The following is a 17,379-nucleotide window of genomic DNA, read 5'->3' as shown; positions in this document are numbered from 1 at the left end:
TTTTTGGGATGATCTATTAGACTATTATAGTTCCTAAATGATTTAAGATAAACAAAATAGATATTTTTAAGCTCTTTATCGAGCGTTTATTTGCTGAATTTCGCGATGTGCTCGTTAAATGTTTAGGTAATCTCAAGAAAAGGGCCAATATGGGTTCAACTTAGGGACTACAGTGTTTGTGTGGTTGGGTGGTTGTTTGTTGTTTGGTAGTTGCCATTCCAGGTGTCCAGAGTAAGCAGACTCATCCTTACTGGTAGTCCTTGCTGTCCTGGTTGGTGTTCCACGCCTGGTGGACACCGTGGTAGCTGCTCTGCTTCTGGGCGGGTGCGTTGCGGCCGAAAGGAGACTTGGGGTTCACCTGCAGAATGTAGTCACCCTCGAGATCGTGAGCGGTATCGATGCCCATGTAGGCACGCTTGCCGAATCCATCGTTCTGCTTGTACTGCTGCAGGGAGTTGGCTGGCACGGCGGGGAAGCTCCTCTCGTTTCCGGGACGCACGGACTCGGCGAAGTAGCGGGTGGCACGCATGGCGGCCTCCACCACGTTGCTGGCTCCGGGAACACCGGCGGCAGGTCCATTGGGATAGAAGTCAACATCACCGGAGCGGATGGGGGTGCCCATGCCGTAGACCGAGGTGTGGATGGCGTCAACGAATTCAGCATCACCGCGAGCCAGACCGGTCAGGGTGTTCTTGCTCTTGGCCACGATCTTGGAGGGATCCAGACCGGTGACACGGCGCAGCTTGTGTCCGGTGAGACGGGTGAATTCCTGGGCAGCGGCACCGGCAACATGGGCACCCACATTCTGGCCAATCAGGTGAATGGTATCGAAGGGCATGTCCAACTCGTTGACCATCTGGACGATCCACTTGCCGATCTTGGCGCCGGTCTTCTCAATGTCGAGCATGGCATAACGCTCATAGGTGTTCAGCTTGGAGCCCAAATCGATCACAATGATGTCGCCGCTTTGGGTCTTGGCGTTCTTAACCTCCTCGCTGTAGTCCTCCTCGCTGCTGGTCCTCTGGTTCTTCCTCTGTTCGTTGCTCTGATCCTGGTAGTCCTGGTTGCCGTTCTTGCCGTGCTGGCGCTGCTGCTGCAGATTGTAGCGCTGCATGTAAGCCTGAACCAGCTTCCTGGTCGCCTTCTTCACGGTCTCGCTGGTCTGGGGCAGTCCGGTCACAATGATGGTCACCTCATCCTCACCAAAGTTCTGCTTCTGCTTCAGGCGCTGGATCATCTCGTTCAGGGGAGCAACGGTCTTGTCACCATTGGGCTTGGGCACATAGACCTGGATGCCGCTGGGCACATAGTTGGGCTCAACGTTGTGGTGGATCTGCGACAGGTGGTCTACAAAGGATATATATATTCCATAGAATATTCGATGTTTTTTTTTTTTTTTTTTATCTGCATCTAGGATTACTCACAGACTTGCTGCAGCAGCTCGGCGCCACGCTCCAGGTTCATGTTCTCCAGACGCTCAATGGTGAAATCGTCGAGGGCGGGAATGGCCTCCAGCTGGGATCCGGAGAGCCACTGCGACGGCTTCAATGCCTGGTTGACGGAGTTGTCCATACGGCCATTGGGCTTGGCCAAGGCGGCGACCGCCAAGCAAGCCAGAAGGCTCAGCACTCTCATGGGGTTCATGGTTCGGATTTGGGATTTGGTCCTGCGGATGCGACTTCAACACTGAGTGAGTTGAACTGGCCTTCCAAATCCAACGATGGTGGTTTATATACCACAATTTGCGCTGAGCGATTTCCCATTTTCTGACTCGCTTTTCGCTGGCTCAGGCCTTAATCGGTCACTTGTGCTGAGTAAGGGTTTTCGGGTGCCTGGGAATCGGATGAGTGTATATGCTATCGATAGCGGAATAAATTGTATACATACAAAATAGACACGGGGCCTACCTATAGCTGACCCCACTGATGACTTAGCAGCACCTGCTGCCGCCTGATTATTTTAATTTGTAATCACTTTGTAGGCTCCGCTGATTGCAACATTGTAGTTGTGCACCGGATTTGATCAAATAAATGCATAAAATATAGATCTAACATGGGCATTAGTTGGTTATTATATACAACATTTTATTGATTTTTTTTGTTTATAAGTAGATTTATATTTGGCACTTTTCTTCTGCTTAATTAAAAGTCCATAATTTTGCATTTTCAATTCAAGGCCGATACAGTTCATTGATTCCTAGATGTTTGCCATTGATACGAAAAGTATGGAATGTTTGTAGTTTCCAAGGCAAGATAGTAAGATTATATTTGTTTTTGGACTTTAGAAATGAATTGATTCAGGGGAACGTTTTTCAAGGAGATTCTATTTTAATATCCGGGATTCGTTTTATAATATATGATCTTATCGATGCTATTTCATGTAACTCATTCTACTTATTAAAAATATATGTATATTTCGATAGATGTAAATATTTATATTTATAATATTATAATTTATAATATATTTATTTTGCATTTCCCTGAAAGTGCTATCTGCTTATAGAACAATTTAGACAATTCTTTTGGCAAACACTTAAATAGTTGCATAAATTTCACAAAATTGCCAAATATTTTTTTCAAACAAAAGCTTTATCTTGACCTGTGCATGAGTTCAAGTCGTGCCCCCACTGTCAAGCCCCTTAATGGCCAGACCACCTTTTGTTTATGTTATGAAAGTGCTGGTTAAAGAAGTTTCCCATTACCTGTTACCCGATGGATACTTAATAACCAAAAAAAAAAAAAAAAAAGGGGAACGAAATTTTAGAGCTCATCAGAAGTGTTGCAAAATCACTGACGCTGCGAATCAATGCATTTGTGCTGATCCAGAAATCGGTTGCTGAAATCAATTGCTTCCGGCGCGTGCATTATAGTGTGTATAGACTACCGATTCCAAGGGGTATAAAATGCATTGAGTCGCAGCAGTGGGTATGCAGTACAATTTGGTACGGTGTCTGAAAAAGTCGAACTTGGAAGCCACAATGAATCCTCTGCGCACCCTTTGCGTTATGGCCTGCCTTCTGGCGGTCGCCATGGGTAATCCCCAATCTGGTAACCGTTCCGGTCGCCGATCCAACTCCCTGGACAATGTGGAGCAGCCCAGCAACTGGGTCAATCCACGTGAAGTCGAGGAGCTGCCCAACCTGAAGGAGGTTACCCTTAAGAAGCTGCAGGAGATGAGCCTGGAGGAGGGCGCTACGCTGTTGGACAAGCTCTGTAAGTTCAAGGATCTCTAAAAGTTCTACCAATCATGTTATATTTACACGCACTATCCTATCCCGCAGACCATCTGTCCCAGTTCAACCATGTCTTCAAGCCCGATTACACCCCGGAACCCAGCCAGATCAGGGGCTACATTGTCGGCGAGCGCGGCCAGAAGATCGAGTTCAACCTGAACACTTTGGTGGAGAAGGTTAAGCGCCAGCAGAAGTTCGGCGACGATGAGGTCACCATCTTCATCCAGGGCCTGCCCGAGACCAACACCCAAGTGCAGAAGGCTACCAGGAAGCTGGTGCAGGCCTACCAGCAGCGTTACAACCTCCAGCCCTATGAGACCACCGACTACTCCAACGAGGAGCAGAGCCAGAGGAGTTCCAGCGAGGAGCAGCAAACGCAGCGCAGGAAGCAGAACGGTGAACAGGATGATACCAAGACCGGAGACCTGATTGTGATTCAGCTGGGCAATGCCATCGAGGACTTTGAGCAGTACGCCACCCTGAACATTGAGCGTCTGGGCGAGATCATTGGCAACCGTCTGGTTGAGCTGACCAACACCGTGAACGTGCCCCAAGAGATTATCCATCTGATTGGCTCTGGACCCGCTGCCCACGTTGCCGGAGTGGCTGGACGCCAGTTCACCCGTCAGACCGGACACAAGTTGCGCCGCATCACCGCCCTGGACCCCACTAAGATCTACGGCAAGCCCGAGGAGAGGCTGACCGGACTGGCCCGTGGTGATGCTGACTTCGTTGATGCCATCCACACCTCCGCCTACGGCATGGGTACCAGCCAGCGATTGGCCAACGTGGACTTCTTCCCCAACGGACCCTCGACCGGAGTGCCCGGAGCCGATAATGTCGTTGAGGCCACCATGCGTGCCACCCGCTACTTCGCCGAGTCCGTGCGTCCTGGAAACGAGAGGAACTTCCCCTCCGTGGCCGCCAGCTCGTACCAGGAGTACAAGCAGAACAAGGGCTATGGCAAGCGCGGCTACATGGGCATCGCTACCGATTTCGATCTGCAGGGCGATTACATTCTGCAGGTGAACTCGAAGAGCCCCTTCGGCAGGAGCACTCCCGCCCAGAAACAGACCGGCTACCACCAGGTCCACCAGCCCTGGCGCCAGTCCTCCTCCAACCAGGGTTCCCGCCGTCAGTAGATCATCGCACAGTGATCCATCGATGACAACCAGATCGCACACCCCTCATGCGAGCGAACCACTCCAGCCCATCCTCATCCAGCAGAACCCTCTGCCAGTTGCATCCACTACGATTAGTTAGCTTTGTTTTTTTAACTCACAATAAAAAACGTTTGCATTTTTAAACATTCTAAAGAGTTCAGTTCAATATCAGAAAAAAACCCCAGTTCAATTTACAATAAAAACAATTGCTTATGTCGAAATATTTGAGAGTTCTAAATGCTCATTATATAAAAATATCCAAAACCAAATTATGCAATGCCACTGAGGTCATAAAAGAAGCACACAACAAACATTTGGATTACATGATATGTTTATTTGATAAAGAAAGCATATTATCCATTATGATATATAGCGTACACACACGCACAACCACATATATAGATATGGCGCTATATATATGGGACGATGAACTACGGACAATATTTCTTGCTTACTACTGTATTGGCAGGCGCAAAAAAATTGGGTTGAGATATCACTAAGCTTAAATAAGAATAATTAACGTAGAATTTCAACTTGCTTCACTCATATTCATCGTCTCGATTTCAACAACCTCATCAGAACTAATCACAAATTGGAAAAATCATATACAACACGGGGTGCAATGGGAATGGATGGTCTTTTTATCGATGCGAATGGGTCTCCAGATGAGATGGGTTAATGGATTTAGAGGCTTATTTAGAGCTGTGTTTTTGTTTTTGTTTTTTTTTTTTGATTTGTTTGTCTATCAGTCTAATCGCGGCAGGGCTGATCCGAGGGCGACCAGGTGCACATGCCGCCGACGCCGTCGTAGGTTAGTCCCTTGGGACAGGTGTACTCCCATCCAACGATTCCACCGGTCTCCTCGAATCGGGCGCAGGATATAAACTTCCTGCAGTTGAGGGGATGCGGAAAATTTCCCTGTGCCCGGCACTCAATGATGCCATGACCATGAACGATCACCTTGGGATCGTTTTTGGTCGGAAGAATACTGCCACTGCGACGCCGTTGGGCGACCTGACTGTGAACCACCGGGAATCCCTCGTCCAGAAATTGACTACTTGACGTGGCTGAGATTACGGCAGTCTTGGCCGGCGGACGACTGTAGACCTCGATGTATTTGTGCGGACGACGACGACTCTGCTGGCGACGGGAGAGAGGAGGAGCCGAGTGTCCAGCCGACGTGGTCGATCTCAAAGTTGAACCGGATGTGGTTGTAGTGGGGGGCGTTGATGTGGTCGATTGCGGCCGACGAGGACGTGGGATCAATTGACGGCCTGCAGTAACAAGTTAAAACCAGTCAAATACAAACAACAATGCAATGGTTATACACTTACGGATTCCCTGGCCAATAACTGGTAGTGGTGCATTGGCAGTGGTGCTAACTGTGGTGCTGGTGCTCTTCAGTGGCTGCGCTGGCAATGCCAAGTCATATTCCTCTCGTGGACGCACCTGCTCTGGTATCTGGTTGAAGCGGCTCGTGTGAATGCTCGACTTGGCCACCTGATCCTCGTCGTCGTCGTTCAAATACAGAGTGGTGGTGGTTTCCAGGCCCGAAACTGGTGGGTTGGTGGTGCGGGCGGACGGCGGAGTGGTGGATATAAGGGTGAGGCGGCGCTTGAACAGTGGGTTCTGAGTTCTGGGCACCTCGGTGGCTAAAGGGAAAACATAATAAGAATATGAAATATGAAATTTAAAAAAAAAATTAAGAAAATTCATGGCTTAATATTTTGATAACAAAATAATTTCATTAGGCGAAAAAGCAATAACAGGATTGTTGGTAAAATTGAGATGTTTATGACAACTTATTTTCATCATAACTTGGCCTAAAATTATCGTAAAGATGTAAGAATAACATTTTTGAGCAGCTAATTACTAGTACTAACTAGTAGTACCTGTCACTTTTTGAAGAAATTAGGAATTTTAATTTTTGGGTCATTTTTCGCCTTTTTTGTAAGGGGTAACATCATCAAAATTTGCAAAAAATTACCAAAAAATAGAATTTCCATTTGTGAATACAGTTCGATTGGGAATTTTATTACGAGCTCAACGAGGTATGACATTCTATATTCAGGCAATTATTTTTAAAGTTATGCCAAAAAAAAACGGATTATTTGATGGCCGAATTTCGGAAAAACGGATTTAGCCAAAATCTTGATATTTACAATTGGAATTTTCGTCATAACTTGGCTAAAAATGGTCATATAAATGTAAGAATAACTGTTTTGAGCAGCTAATTACCCATGCTAACGATCCCTATCACTTTCTGGAGGATTTTCGAAAATTAATTTTTGGGTAAATTTTCGCATTTTTTGTAAGGGGTAACATCATCAAAATTTGCAAAAAATGGCCAAAAAATAGAATTTCCATTTGTGAATACAGTTCGATTGGGAATTTTATTACGAAATCAACGAGGTATGACATTCCATATTCAGACAATTATTTTTAAAGTTGTGGCAAAAAAACTGATTATTTTATGACCGAAATTCGGTAAAAACGGATTTTGCCAAAAAGTTGATATTTACAAACGGAATTTTCGTCATAACTTGGCTAAAAATGCTCGTTATGAATCTTTGGCGAGTTCGACAAGTTTCTTCGTTGCTGGTAATGAAGTACGTACCGTTATCCTATTGTTTGATAATGCATTTAAATTTATGCCAAGTTTACTTACCACTTTCATCGCCGTTGGCCGCCGGTGCGAAGGTTGTCAGCCGACGCGTTTGAAATTGGCGGCGCAGAGCAAAACTGGCGGGCTGGAACTTGTGCTGCTTTTGTGTGATGTCATTGCTGCTGCTGCTGATGTTGCTAGTTGCTGGCGTCAGTGTTGCTGCCTCACCGGATGCTGCTGCTGCTGCTGCGGCACCGCTCTTGGCTTTCAGCTTGCTCAGGTAAATGTTGCTGGTGGTTCTGCCGCCGGGAGCAGATGTTGCTGCTGGGAAAGCTGTTGTTGCTGCTGCAGTGGTCGTTGTTGCTGCTGCCGCTGCTGCTGTTGCTGTTGCGGAGGGTCTGCTGCGCAGTCGGCTGTATTTGGAGGTCGTCGGTGGTTCTGCTGCTGGCTGCTGCGTGGTGGTTTCAACCGCTGCCGACGTCGGCGAGTTGATAATCCGCCGGCGGACACTCAACACCGGTCGCCGCGAAACGCTGCCAGTCGTTGGTTGTCGCAGCTGCCAGTCGGTAGTCAAAAGTGGTTCGTTCGCGGTACATGGAATTATATTGAAAACAAACACTGAATTTAGCATTTTGTGTATTTTAAGATACATATTAAACGTTTTTTTGCAACTCGCTGTTTTGGTGTTTCGTATTTTTGTTTTCGTGCCTTTTCCGGCGGTGTGCAGTCAACAACAATTCAAAAGCGCGCTACATGCTATAAACAATAATAATAATCATATTGAAAATATTAAAGTATTGGTTAAGCATAAGAAATCTACTAAAGCCTTAAATAAATTAGTACTGTTTGGCGCTTGTTGTGTATTGTGTTTTACTGTGGGCATTTGGGCATTGGGCAGTGGGAAGTTGGGCTTTTCGAATTGAAAGGAATGGAAAGGAAAGGAAACCCTTCGAAAGGTGCTTTCTCTCGCCATCTCGGCAAGATCAAGTTGACCGCTAAGTGGGCCAACAACCGCAAAAATGCAGTCAGGCATTTTAATTGAAGGACGTTCGAGTGCAAAATAAATAACACGCAGGCATAACAAGTTATTTGCCTGGCTATTAGTTTGCGCTAGTTTTGCTTTGTCCACCAATCTCGTTGACATTGAAAGCAATACAGAGCACAGCGTAGAGTGGAAATTGCTGTAATTATGCCAAATTGAACTTTATAAATGTAATGGAAAACAACCAGTAAACATATAGAATAAGCTAAACTGATATATAGACTATGCTACGAATTAAAACCCTTCAGTAATACCCTTGAAAATATTTAAAACTATATTTAAAAAATTATTTCCAACCTAGACCCTACAAAAAAAGAAAAAAAAGCGAGAGAGAGTTGCTGGCGAGAACATTTTTGGTGTCAATGTCGCAGACACCTTCGAGATAATGAATGGGCCGGAAAAATACGCATCAGCCACGGTGCTTGCATAATGCTGATGGGCTTCTTCGATTAGCAGATTCGCAAATTGAAGCCTGCATTGCTGCTTGGTATCTTCGGACTTTGGCAATGCGATTCGACCGCATGCCAATGTGATTGCATAATCTGAATCCCCAACATTCCCACTTGTTTTTATTTTTTTTTCTCTGGCAGATGCGCAGTTTGCTGGTTTTTTTGGTATCCACAAACTGGTTGGGCTTTTGATTAAATATTGTGCAAGAGAGTTGGTCAGCTCGAAGACTGATGATGCGTGCTGGGCGTCGTCCGCTGATTTGCTGGCTTCTCAATGGGTTTATTGTGAAAGTGGCGAAACGAAAGACTCAAGACACGAACGCGACGGGGAAAGCACTGGCCGAGAAAAGGGTGCCGCTGTTCAAGGGCAAATTGAATAAAAGAAGAGAAGGGTTGCCATTCATAGCTAGTTGAAAAACCTTTAAAAATACTAAGTACTGGCCTTTAAAAATATTGCCCAAATTTTAAAATTCGAAAAAAAATATATATATAACAATGTAATGCCATATGCACCTAATCTGTTTATAAAATTTGAGTTTGTTTGAAGTGGCATTACATTTCCACACCTATATGATATCATTGGACCCGTTTCGTTAACCTCTTTGTCTGTGCAAACACTCCCTATTATTTATTTTTTGTACGTACTCTTCAACAAAATGATGATGACAAAAGCCTGTTACCCTGAGTGCAACACCTTTGATCTTCTTTTATGGTTTCTTTTTATTGTCTGCGCTTTTGTTTGCTTTGTCCAACTTGGCTTTTTATTATTTTTAAATGGGATTTTTCATTTCACGGGCACTTTGAAAGAGGAAAAATCACCGAGCCCACTTCACACACAAAAAACAAAAAAAAAAAAAAACTGTTGAAAAAATCGTTTACGACTTTTTGTCAACGTGATTTTTTGGTGTCGCCTGTCAGTTCGTCGCGTTTGTTATGCGGCGCGTGATTTGACTTTTGGCAATTATCGTTCCGAGGAGACTAGCAAGCGATTATGAAACATGTCTCGTCTGCAGAGTTCCTCTCTCTGTCTTTCTTTTTTTTTCAGCAATTTGCAAATTGTTTTAGCTGAACTCGTTTTTATTTTCTGCCTTTTTATTTCAATTTTTTTTTTTTGCTCGCACATCTTGCGGACTCATCGAAAGTTGAAACCGATTATCCAGACAGGCTTGCATACAGACACAGTGCATGTGCACTTATGAATAGGCATGAGGCAATAGCCGCTTCATACAAAACAACTAGATAGAGCCAGGCTGACATTTAACAAAGGCAAAAAAAGAAATATAAAAAACAGATGAAAAAGAAGCTCGGGCTAATGACTAAGCACATAACGAGCAATTCTACAAGTGACATTTGAAAGAGCATCGAAAGGCGGATGGAGAGGGGCAAATAAATGCATTTATAATTGCCTTGGACATGCTGAAGAATTTTTCCATTCGACAATCATTTGCTGTAACCTTTGCATTTCAAGCAAAATTAGTTTTGTAAATAATCAAGTCATGAAATATGTTCACGATCTAAGAAACAATCAGGAACTGCCTGGGAATGGCAATATAATAAAGAAATTAAACTATACCAAAGACTTTCTAACCAAATCTGCGAATATGAAACTTGTAAATGTACTGAAAACAAGAAAATATATGTTTATAAAATAAATGTTACACGAATTATATACAAGAGTTTTCCAATTTGAAAACCTACATGTATTATATATACATTTGCGGGGTGTTAAGGTGGGGGGAAGTTGTTTGTGTTCTGTTGTGGCAATAATAATTTGTATAGTTCGTTTCTTTTTGTTCATTATTTTATTGTTGTGCATAAATATTTTACAACTAAAGCTAGACTTAAAGTATTTTCGGATAGAGAGGGAAAGAGTGAAAAAAATTATTCGGAAGGAGATAGAAGTAAAAGAGAACTGCGCCTGGTAAAAGCCATTTAAAGTTATTTCAAATCGATTAAGTTTGTATCCACTGAGGGTCGTTGCGTTTCTAGATAACTATGTATCTATAATTTTCTAGAATATCTGTATTTGAACCAAGGAAAGACTTCTCTCGCATCTGCATGTGTGAACAAATGTGTGTGAGTGTGGATGTGAATGTGTGGGTGTTGTTGTTTTGGGTATGGCAGCTCGAAGAATACGAATTGTTTAAATAATTTACACAGCAAAAAAATATATATATATATAAAGTAGTAGAGTATTCGAATTAAAAGCAGCAGCACTGGAAAATTTTGATAGACTTTTAAAGCAGCCGAAATGGTTGTTTACTTAATTTGTTTCGCCGTGGTTGTTGTTAAGCCAAAGCATCGCAGCCAATTATCTACGGTTCGGCAACAAAAAGGGTTAAGCTCGCAGAAGATTCTCTTCTCTGGCAAATCTTGCGACTGGATAAGGGCTAAGACTAGAAATAACTAACTATGCTGATTTTCTCTGGTTTCTTGTGTTTTTGTTTTGAATTTTTTTTTTTTTGTGACCTATTCTGGCACCACTGTGGTGGTGTCATCAAATGTCGCCTCCGTCGTGGTTGGCGTTTCTGTGGTTGTTGTCGTTGTTGTCGTTTTGCGATTGCGCAGGCGTCGGCCACGCCCCTTGCGACCCATCTTTTTGCGATGCACCACATGCGTCTCGGAACTAAAGCTAACTGCCTCGCTAACTTTGCTGCCCACATCGGTGGTGCTGGTGGTGGTGTTGTTAGTGCTGATGGTGGTGTTTGTTTGTGTGTTCAGATTGATGCTACCATCAATATGACCACTAATTGCACCACTGCTAATTGTGGTTGATATTTGGGTGGGTGTTGTTTCTGAACTGCTATCGATGGTGGCTGTTGTTTGTGTGCCTATGTGATTGTGGTTGTCGGAACTAATAGCGCCACTGCTAATCTCACTTGTTATTGTGCCTGTTGATTGTGTATTTTCTTGGCGAGCATTGTCCGCGTTTGCTGTTTGTGTGTTACCACCAATAGCTACGGAACTAACAGCGCCACTGCTAATTGTGCTTGTTGTTTGAGCATTTAGTTGGTTGTCATTGTCAACAGCGGTTGTTGATTGTGTGTTTAGACCAAACTGACCCATAATAACAGCACCAATTGGCATGGCTGTTACTGTTTCGCTATTGGCTTCTGTTTTGGGAATTGTTGTTTGTGTGTTAAGCTCTGGCTCAGTGGCCGTTTCAATGCTAAAGATTGTGGTTTCTTCAGCCACCTGATCGTCATTTGGCCTGTTGGTTGTCGTTTGTATAATTGGATTAGTTTTCACACTAATAGCACCATTGATTGTCTGATCTTGTGTGTTAAGTGTATCCTGATCGATTTCCTGAGCACCATTGCTAATGGGCGCCTGCACCACCAGCGGTTGGCGCACAGAGAAGGCGGAATTCGAGTCGCTGGCAGCTTCGGGGGCCACTGTGGTTTGGCTATTCTCGGCCAGCGACTTTTGCACCTTGCTCAGTATCACCTGATCGAGGTTGGCTATCGAAATGACCAGTGGTGAGGACTCATTGGACTCGGGTCTTAGGAGGGGTACAATGGGTCTTACGTAAGTGGGTGCCGGTGTGGTGGTCTCTCCGGTTTCGCTGGCCAAACTACTGCTACTGCCAATGGTTGTGCTCTCCTCCGTTTCGCCAATGATTGTATTACTGCTCAGTTGCTTGCCCTTTCTGGCCGAATCAAATAGTCCCTCCAGCGAAATGGTAGAGGTCTCCAATGCGGCAGTTAGAACTTCAGGCACCAAGGACTTGCCACTGCGATCGGTGTCAGCGCCCTCGGTTTCTGGCAGAGAATTCCTAACGGGCAGCGAGACAGGACGTTCAGCCGCTGATGTGGGTTCGGTGGGCGTGTAATCTGCCACTGTGCTGTGACCATCGTTGATCTGAATATCACTGCCATCCACCAAGTGGACATATTTCACCACACTGATCTCGCCCAGCTGCTCCACGTGGGGCAGGGACTCCACCATTAAGGTGCTAAAGTCATGATTCGCCTTGGACTTCCTCTGAGCAGCCTTGGCCTGTTTGGAATTAATCTCGACAATGCGATTAATCTCGATTAACTTGTGCTTGGGCACCACTTCCGTTTGTATGGTGGGATAGAGGCGTACCGTTGGCTTTCTGGTCGTGGGCTCCTCTTCTTGACCCTCACCCTCGAGAAGGGTGAACACATGCAACAAGGTTGTGGCCGGCGGTGGTGCTTGAGTAGTGCTCGAGATGGTTTGATCCTGTGAATTGATGGAAGTGGCTTCATTAGCATTGGTCGCTGTTTCAATTTCGGTTACATTTTCAGTTTCAGTTTCTGTTTCAGTTTCAGTTTCAGTTTCAGTTTCAGTTTCTGGTGGCGTGTCTGTGGTGGTGGCTGTGTCTGACTGTGTGCTGGGTGGTGCTGGTGATGGTGGTGTACTGGGTGTGGTGGTCACAAAGCCCTGCTCCTGCTGCTGCTCCTCGGTGGTTTCATCTTCCACCGCCACCTCTGTACCGGCTTCCACCTCTAATCCCGTCTCGGATTCCACCTTAACCACCTTTGGCTTCAGAGCCGGATGTTTCTTACTGTGTTTGTCAAAGATCTTCTTGTTTCTCGCATTCAGTGCATCGATATTCAAATCTTCTATCAGGGAATTCTCGCTGGCCGTCTCCGCGGCCTCTGTGGATGGACCCGAGTACTTCCTCTCGTAACTCCTGTTATTGCTGGGTATAAATGGCGCCGGTTTCAGTGGTGTCAGCGGTGTGGTGCGTTCATAATCACTGGCCACGGGTTTCAAGGTCAAATTTGGTGAGGCTACTCCCGGTGGTCGGTTAACCACACGAGGTCGCTTTGTGGTGCCAAAACGGTTGGATGGTGTGCTATTTCCATTTGCCGAGTTTGATGGGCGATTGCGAGGATTGTATGGTACATTTCCGGATGCGGTAGGTGGTGATCCACTTCCGGTGGTTCCAAATGTGGGACGACTACCCGGTGGAGCTCGATTATCTTTGGGTTTGTAAGGGGAATTAAACTTCGGTTTGTTATCCTCTTGTGCATTGTCCTCTTCTCCACCTGGCTTCACGTCCTCTTCTTCTTCATCCTCTTCTTCGTCACCTTCTTCCTCGGAATCCTCCTCCTCGTCTTCCTCCTCACTCTCTTCTGCACCATCTTCCTGCTCAGGCTTGGACTTATCCAAAACTGGTCGGGTCTTCGGCACAAAAGGTCTTCGCAATGTGGTTGCAAACTGATTCTGCAGTGGTTGCTCATGGCGCTCTTCCACTTCGTCATCGTCTTCGCTATTTCCCTGAGACTTGAAGCGATCGGTTCCAGGCAATCTGGATCCTCTCGGATCACTTCTCACAAAGCCCTCTCCACGATTGCGAACACTCGAGTTGAAGGGATCAAATCTTCCGTTCTTCCTGCGCACGAATTTAGCCGTAGGTCGGGAGGTGCTAAAGGTCAGTGGTGCCTTTGTGGTGCCACCACTGGCCGAGGGTGGTGTGTAGGGTCTACGTGCCACCAGTTTTCGTTTAAAGAAGGGTCTGGCCGAGGAAACCGATGAAGAGTCATCATCTGTTGAAGATTCTTCTCTTTGGCTTGAGATGCTCGAGCCCTTCTCGGCCAGAAGCTTCTTCAGACGATCGTTGATCACGCCCTGTTCTCCTTCTCCCCTCGCCTGCTCTGCCTTTACTTTGTCCCTCAACTTTTGCAACTCCGACACATCCTGATCGTCCTTTTGGCCCAGGGTCTTAAATCGATTGCTAATAACTCCATCCTGCGGCTCACCTCGTGCTTGCTGCTCCTTGATTCGCTGGCGGAGATTAACAAGGTCATTATCCTGATCAGCGAATCTGGTGTGGCTGGGAACGAAAGGTTTACGGGTGGTCTCATCGGAATTATCCACACTAGCCGCAGTACTTGAGTCCACAGGCCTCAATTTGCGAACAATCTTGCGGAAACGCTTATTGCCGGTGGTGCTTGTGGTGTTGTTGTTGTTGTTGTTGCTGTTGCTGGTGGTGCTTTGACCTGCTGTTGTTGGTGTGGCTGTGGTGGTGTCTGGGTTAGTGTCAGTGGCGCTATTAGTGGTGCTATCTACATTGATGGTACTATTGCTATTGCTATTTAAGGGTCTGCGGAATTTAAGCACACGTATGCGCTTTGGTGTTGGTCTGCTGGTGGTTGTGGTTGTTGTTGTTGTGGTTGCGTTGGAGTCTTCTTCCTCCTCCTCCTCCTTCTCCTCTTCGCGGGAATCACCCTTAGTCTCGGTCTCTTCAGTCTGCTCATCGACTAGGGTTAGTTTAGTTACCTGGGCGCGCTGACGGCCCCCAAACGCCAATCGTCTGGCGGTGCTTGTTGTTTGGGGTTGTTGTGTTGTTGTTGGGTTGGTGTTGGTGGTGGTGCTGCCTCTGGTGCGGCTCAATTGATAACGATTCTGAAAGCGTCGTGTGGAATTAACATCATTACCTAAGGCATTCAAACCAGCCCCACTCGTTTTCTCCTTCCCCTCATTCTCTAGACTAGCATAATTATCATCATCGTTATCATCATCATCATCATCTTCATCATTATCATTATCTTTATCATCTGTACTATCTGCCTTAATATTAGCTGTGACTGTGACTGGTTTGTTTTTGTTTGTGTAACTGTTTGACTTGAATCGATTAATATAATTGGCTACGGTGCTGTTACTACGTTGACTAGCTACATTCAGTGCAGTGCTACGGTTAGTAAGATTGTTAAAGTTAGTGGTGCCAACCCCGAATATAGTGCTGTGTTTTAGTGTGTGGTTACTGTTCGATACCTCGACGGAGCTATCGTTATCTTCATCATCATCGTTTTCATCTCCGTTGTCCGAGTCAGTTTCTGTATCGTTGCTATCTGTCTCTGTCTGTTTTTCAGTGGTTGTCCTGAGTGGTTGTCTTTGCCTGTTGGCTAGCAATTGATTTAGTCGTGAACGTGTTGTAGTGCTTGTGACTTGAGGATCTACAGATTCTTCTTGATCATCATCCCCATCCTCGTTTTCGTCGTACTCCTCTTCGGGTTCTTCCTCGTTATCTTCCTCTGGTCGGTGGTAAAGATTTCTATTGATTGCCACCAGATTTCGTCGCGTACTAGAGCTAACTCTCAGTGGTGCAGCGGTGGTGCGACGTGCGGCAAAATTGAGTGGCCTACGTCCTGGCACCGCAGCTGCACCCTCCTCCTCGTCTTCAGGAGTGGGTTTCAGAGCGCGATGGCGGTTTGTTTGAAGGAAGACAGCTCGCGGCGGTGCTAGCTGCTCCTCTTCCTCTCCGTCGTAATCATCATCATCGCCGTTTGCCCCACCGTCGGTGGTTGTTGTTTGCGGTGTTGTAAAGCGATTACGTGAGCGGTTCAAGGCCGCATACGGACGTCGTGTGCTTATCTCGTCGCCGTTCGTTGATCCCGTCGTGGTTGCTGTGATGGAAGTCGCATTAAAACGCCGACGTGACAGAATTGGTCGACGCGTTGTTCTTTTTGTCTCGCCCTGATCTATTTCATTGTCGGCACTAGGATTTGCAGTTGTCGTTGTTGTTGACCCGCTGCTGGTCGCATTGAAACGTCGGCGTATTAAAAGTTGCCGTCTTGGTGAAGTTGTAGTTGCCGCTTTTGGTGTTGAACTCTCCGTATCACTTGGATCGATCTCATTTTCGAGATTCTCATCAGCGACAGGGGCAACCGTAGTGGTTGTTGTTATGGTGCCATTAAAACGGCGACGAATTACCAACTGACGACGTGATGTGGTGCTTGCTGGTGTAGTGGTGGTCGTTGATGTTGTTGTTGTTGTTGTTGATGTGGTTTCAGTTTTAGGTCCGCTTTCTTCGAGGGGGATTTCATTGTCATCGTCTATAAAGGCTTCCAGTTCGGGCTCCTCAGTGCTGGTGTCTTCAGCCTCTTCGGGAGCTTTCTTGCTAACTTGGTCATCTATTTCTTTGATTGCAACCTTATTTTCTTCAGCATCATCGCTTATCTCCTGTTCAGGAGTTACTGTGGTGGACTCCGTTTCTTCATCTTCATTTCCATTATATTCAGTACTACTTTCGGCTGACTTCTCAGTGGTCGTTGTAGTTGTTACTCTGCGACTAATACCCACATAAGGTTGTCTTGTACTTTTGGCTGTTGTGGTTGCTGTCTCGGTGGTTGAATCAGTTGCTTCTTCGGTGGTTGTGGTGGTGCTTCCCCTGCCTCTCAATCTATTTAAGCCGGCATATAGGCGTTTTGTGGTTGATTCCACCTTTAACTCTTCTTCATTGTCTTTACCTTAAATAAATAAAATGGTTTTCAATTAGTTTGATTCGACTTAACACTCATACTGCCAGGAAAATGAAATTCAATCAAAAGCGATTTGACAAATCACTTGTATTTGCATTACTAATTTTGTTTCAGATAAATGAAAATACTTACGTATATCAGAAGAATCTGAGTCCTCTACAGCATTAACGGGCCTTCTGGGTGTAAAAAGTCGTCTGGTAGGTAGTTTTATGGATGGTGGTGTCACGGTTGTTGTGCTCGGCGATGGTCCTTCATTGTCTTTAGTTTCTTCATCGTCCTCTTCGCTGTTTTCTATTTTAGATGGTATCGGCGTCGTTGAGCGAATACGGAAACGCTGAGGGACGCTGTAGCTCCTCCTGGTTGTGGTGTCTAGCGGTTCACTTTGGGTCTTTTCCTGTAACCTGGTGGACAGGGTCAAGCGGGTGCGGTTTAATCTGGTGTAGGTGCGTAAAGCCCTGGCTTCATCTTCGCCTCTTTCCTTTTCTTCTAGAAGAGAAAGGCTTACAATCTTAGAGGTCTCATTGCTCGAGTCTGTTGCTAGTGGTATTGTTTTAAATGTTTTTCCCTGTCGCTGCGCTTTTATTCTGCCCACGGGAATTTCATCATCATCTTCATCCTCATCGATTTCAGCGGTTAATTCATCATCATCTAGGG

At 45.6% G+C, this 17,379-nt stretch overlaps 3 protein-coding genes and 2 non-coding genes across 13 annotated transcripts in view; 3 read left to right on the top strand and 2 right to left on the bottom strand.

The window, feature by feature from the left end:
• Positions 1-62: 62 nt before the first annotated feature.
• Yp1 (Yolk protein 1) lies at positions 63-1,750 on the bottom strand. Of its 2 annotated transcripts, none has more exons than NM_001298142.1 (2): positions 1,425-1,750; positions 63-1,347 (listed from the first exon to the last, which is right to left on the bottom strand). In NM_001298142.1, the coding sequence occupies exons 1-2, from the start codon at positions 1,642-1,644 to the stop codon at positions 248-250; spliced, it is 1,320 nt and encodes a 439-aa protein (NP_001285071.1). In that variant the 5' UTR covers positions 1,645-1,750; the 3' UTR covers positions 63-247. The 2 variants fall into 2 exon arrangements, with proteins under 2 accessions (NP_001285071.1, NP_511103.1); NM_078548.3 differs by having other exon boundaries at positions 1,425-1,709.
• On the top strand, positions 452-1,326 carry asRNA:CR45601 (antisense RNA:CR45601). Its single transcript, NR_123851.1, has one exon.
• Positions 1,751-2,924: 1,174 nt separating the features above from the next.
• On the top strand, positions 2,925-4,610 carry Yp2 (Yolk protein 2). Of its 2 annotated transcripts, none has more exons than NM_078547.3 (2): positions 2,925-3,212; positions 3,281-4,545. In NM_078547.3, the coding sequence occupies exons 1-2, from the start codon at positions 2,978-2,980 to the stop codon at positions 4,372-4,374; spliced, it is 1,329 nt and encodes a 442-aa protein (NP_511102.3). In that variant the 5' UTR covers positions 2,925-2,977; the 3' UTR covers positions 4,375-4,545. The 2 variants fall into 2 exon arrangements, with proteins under 2 accessions (NP_511102.3, NP_001285070.1); NM_001298141.1 differs by having other exon boundaries at positions 2,927-3,212; positions 3,281-4,610.
• A 147-nt stretch (positions 4,611-4,757) lies between these two features.
• The window catches only part of Cht6 (Chitinase 6), a 33,959-nt gene continuing 21,337 nt past the window's right edge, over positions 4,758-17,379 (bottom strand). For 2 of the 7 annotated variants that reach the window (NM_001258671.2, NM_001258670.2), the window contains exons 10-12: positions 7,064-7,556; positions 5,730-6,047; positions 4,758-5,669 (exon numbers count right to left, since the gene is read on the bottom strand). In NM_001258671.2, coding sequence (NP_001245600.1) covers positions 5,146-5,669; positions 5,730-6,047; positions 7,064-7,556 — 1,335 coding nt within the window. In that variant the 3' untranslated portion in view covers positions 4,758-5,145. Of the gene's footprint in view, positions 5,670-5,729; positions 6,048-7,063; positions 7,557-10,283; positions 16,714-16,857; positions 17,310-17,379 lie in introns of those variants that run through there. The other 5 variants (NM_001258672.2, NM_001103464.3, NM_001258673.2 and 2 more) reach the window with 4 other exon arrangements.
• On the top strand, positions 7,405-10,652 carry asRNA:CR45185 (antisense RNA:CR45185). The gene has a single exon (NR_123849.2).

The sequence above is a fragment of the Drosophila melanogaster genome, chromosome X (assembly GCF_000001215.4).
Source record: "Drosophila melanogaster chromosome X".
NCBI classification, from domain to species: Eukaryota; Metazoa; Arthropoda; class Insecta; order Diptera; family Drosophilidae; genus Drosophila; species Drosophila melanogaster.
This window is presented reverse-complemented; position numbering and strand designations above follow the sequence as displayed.

What these genes read in the sequence shown, in the direction of transcription:
- Yp1 (NM_001298142.1), bottom strand. Translation starts at nt 1,644, where the DNA reads ATGAACCCCATGAGAGTGCTGAGCCTTCTGGCTTGCTTGGCGGTCGCC. An exon ending in CGAGCTGCTGCAGCAAGTCT is followed by an intron (nt 1,348 to 1,424) that starts GTGAGTAATCCT and finishes TATCCTTTGTAG; the next exon opens with ACCACCTGTCGCAGATCCAC.
- Yp2 (NM_001298141.1), top strand. Translation starts at nt 2,978, where the DNA reads ATGAATCCTCTGCGCACCCTTTGCGTTATGGCCTGCCTTCTGGCGGTC. An exon ending in TACGCTGTTGGACAAGCTCT is followed by an intron (nt 3,213 to 3,280) that starts GTAAGTTCAAGG and finishes CCTATCCCGCAG; the next exon opens with ACCATCTGTCCCAGTTCAAC.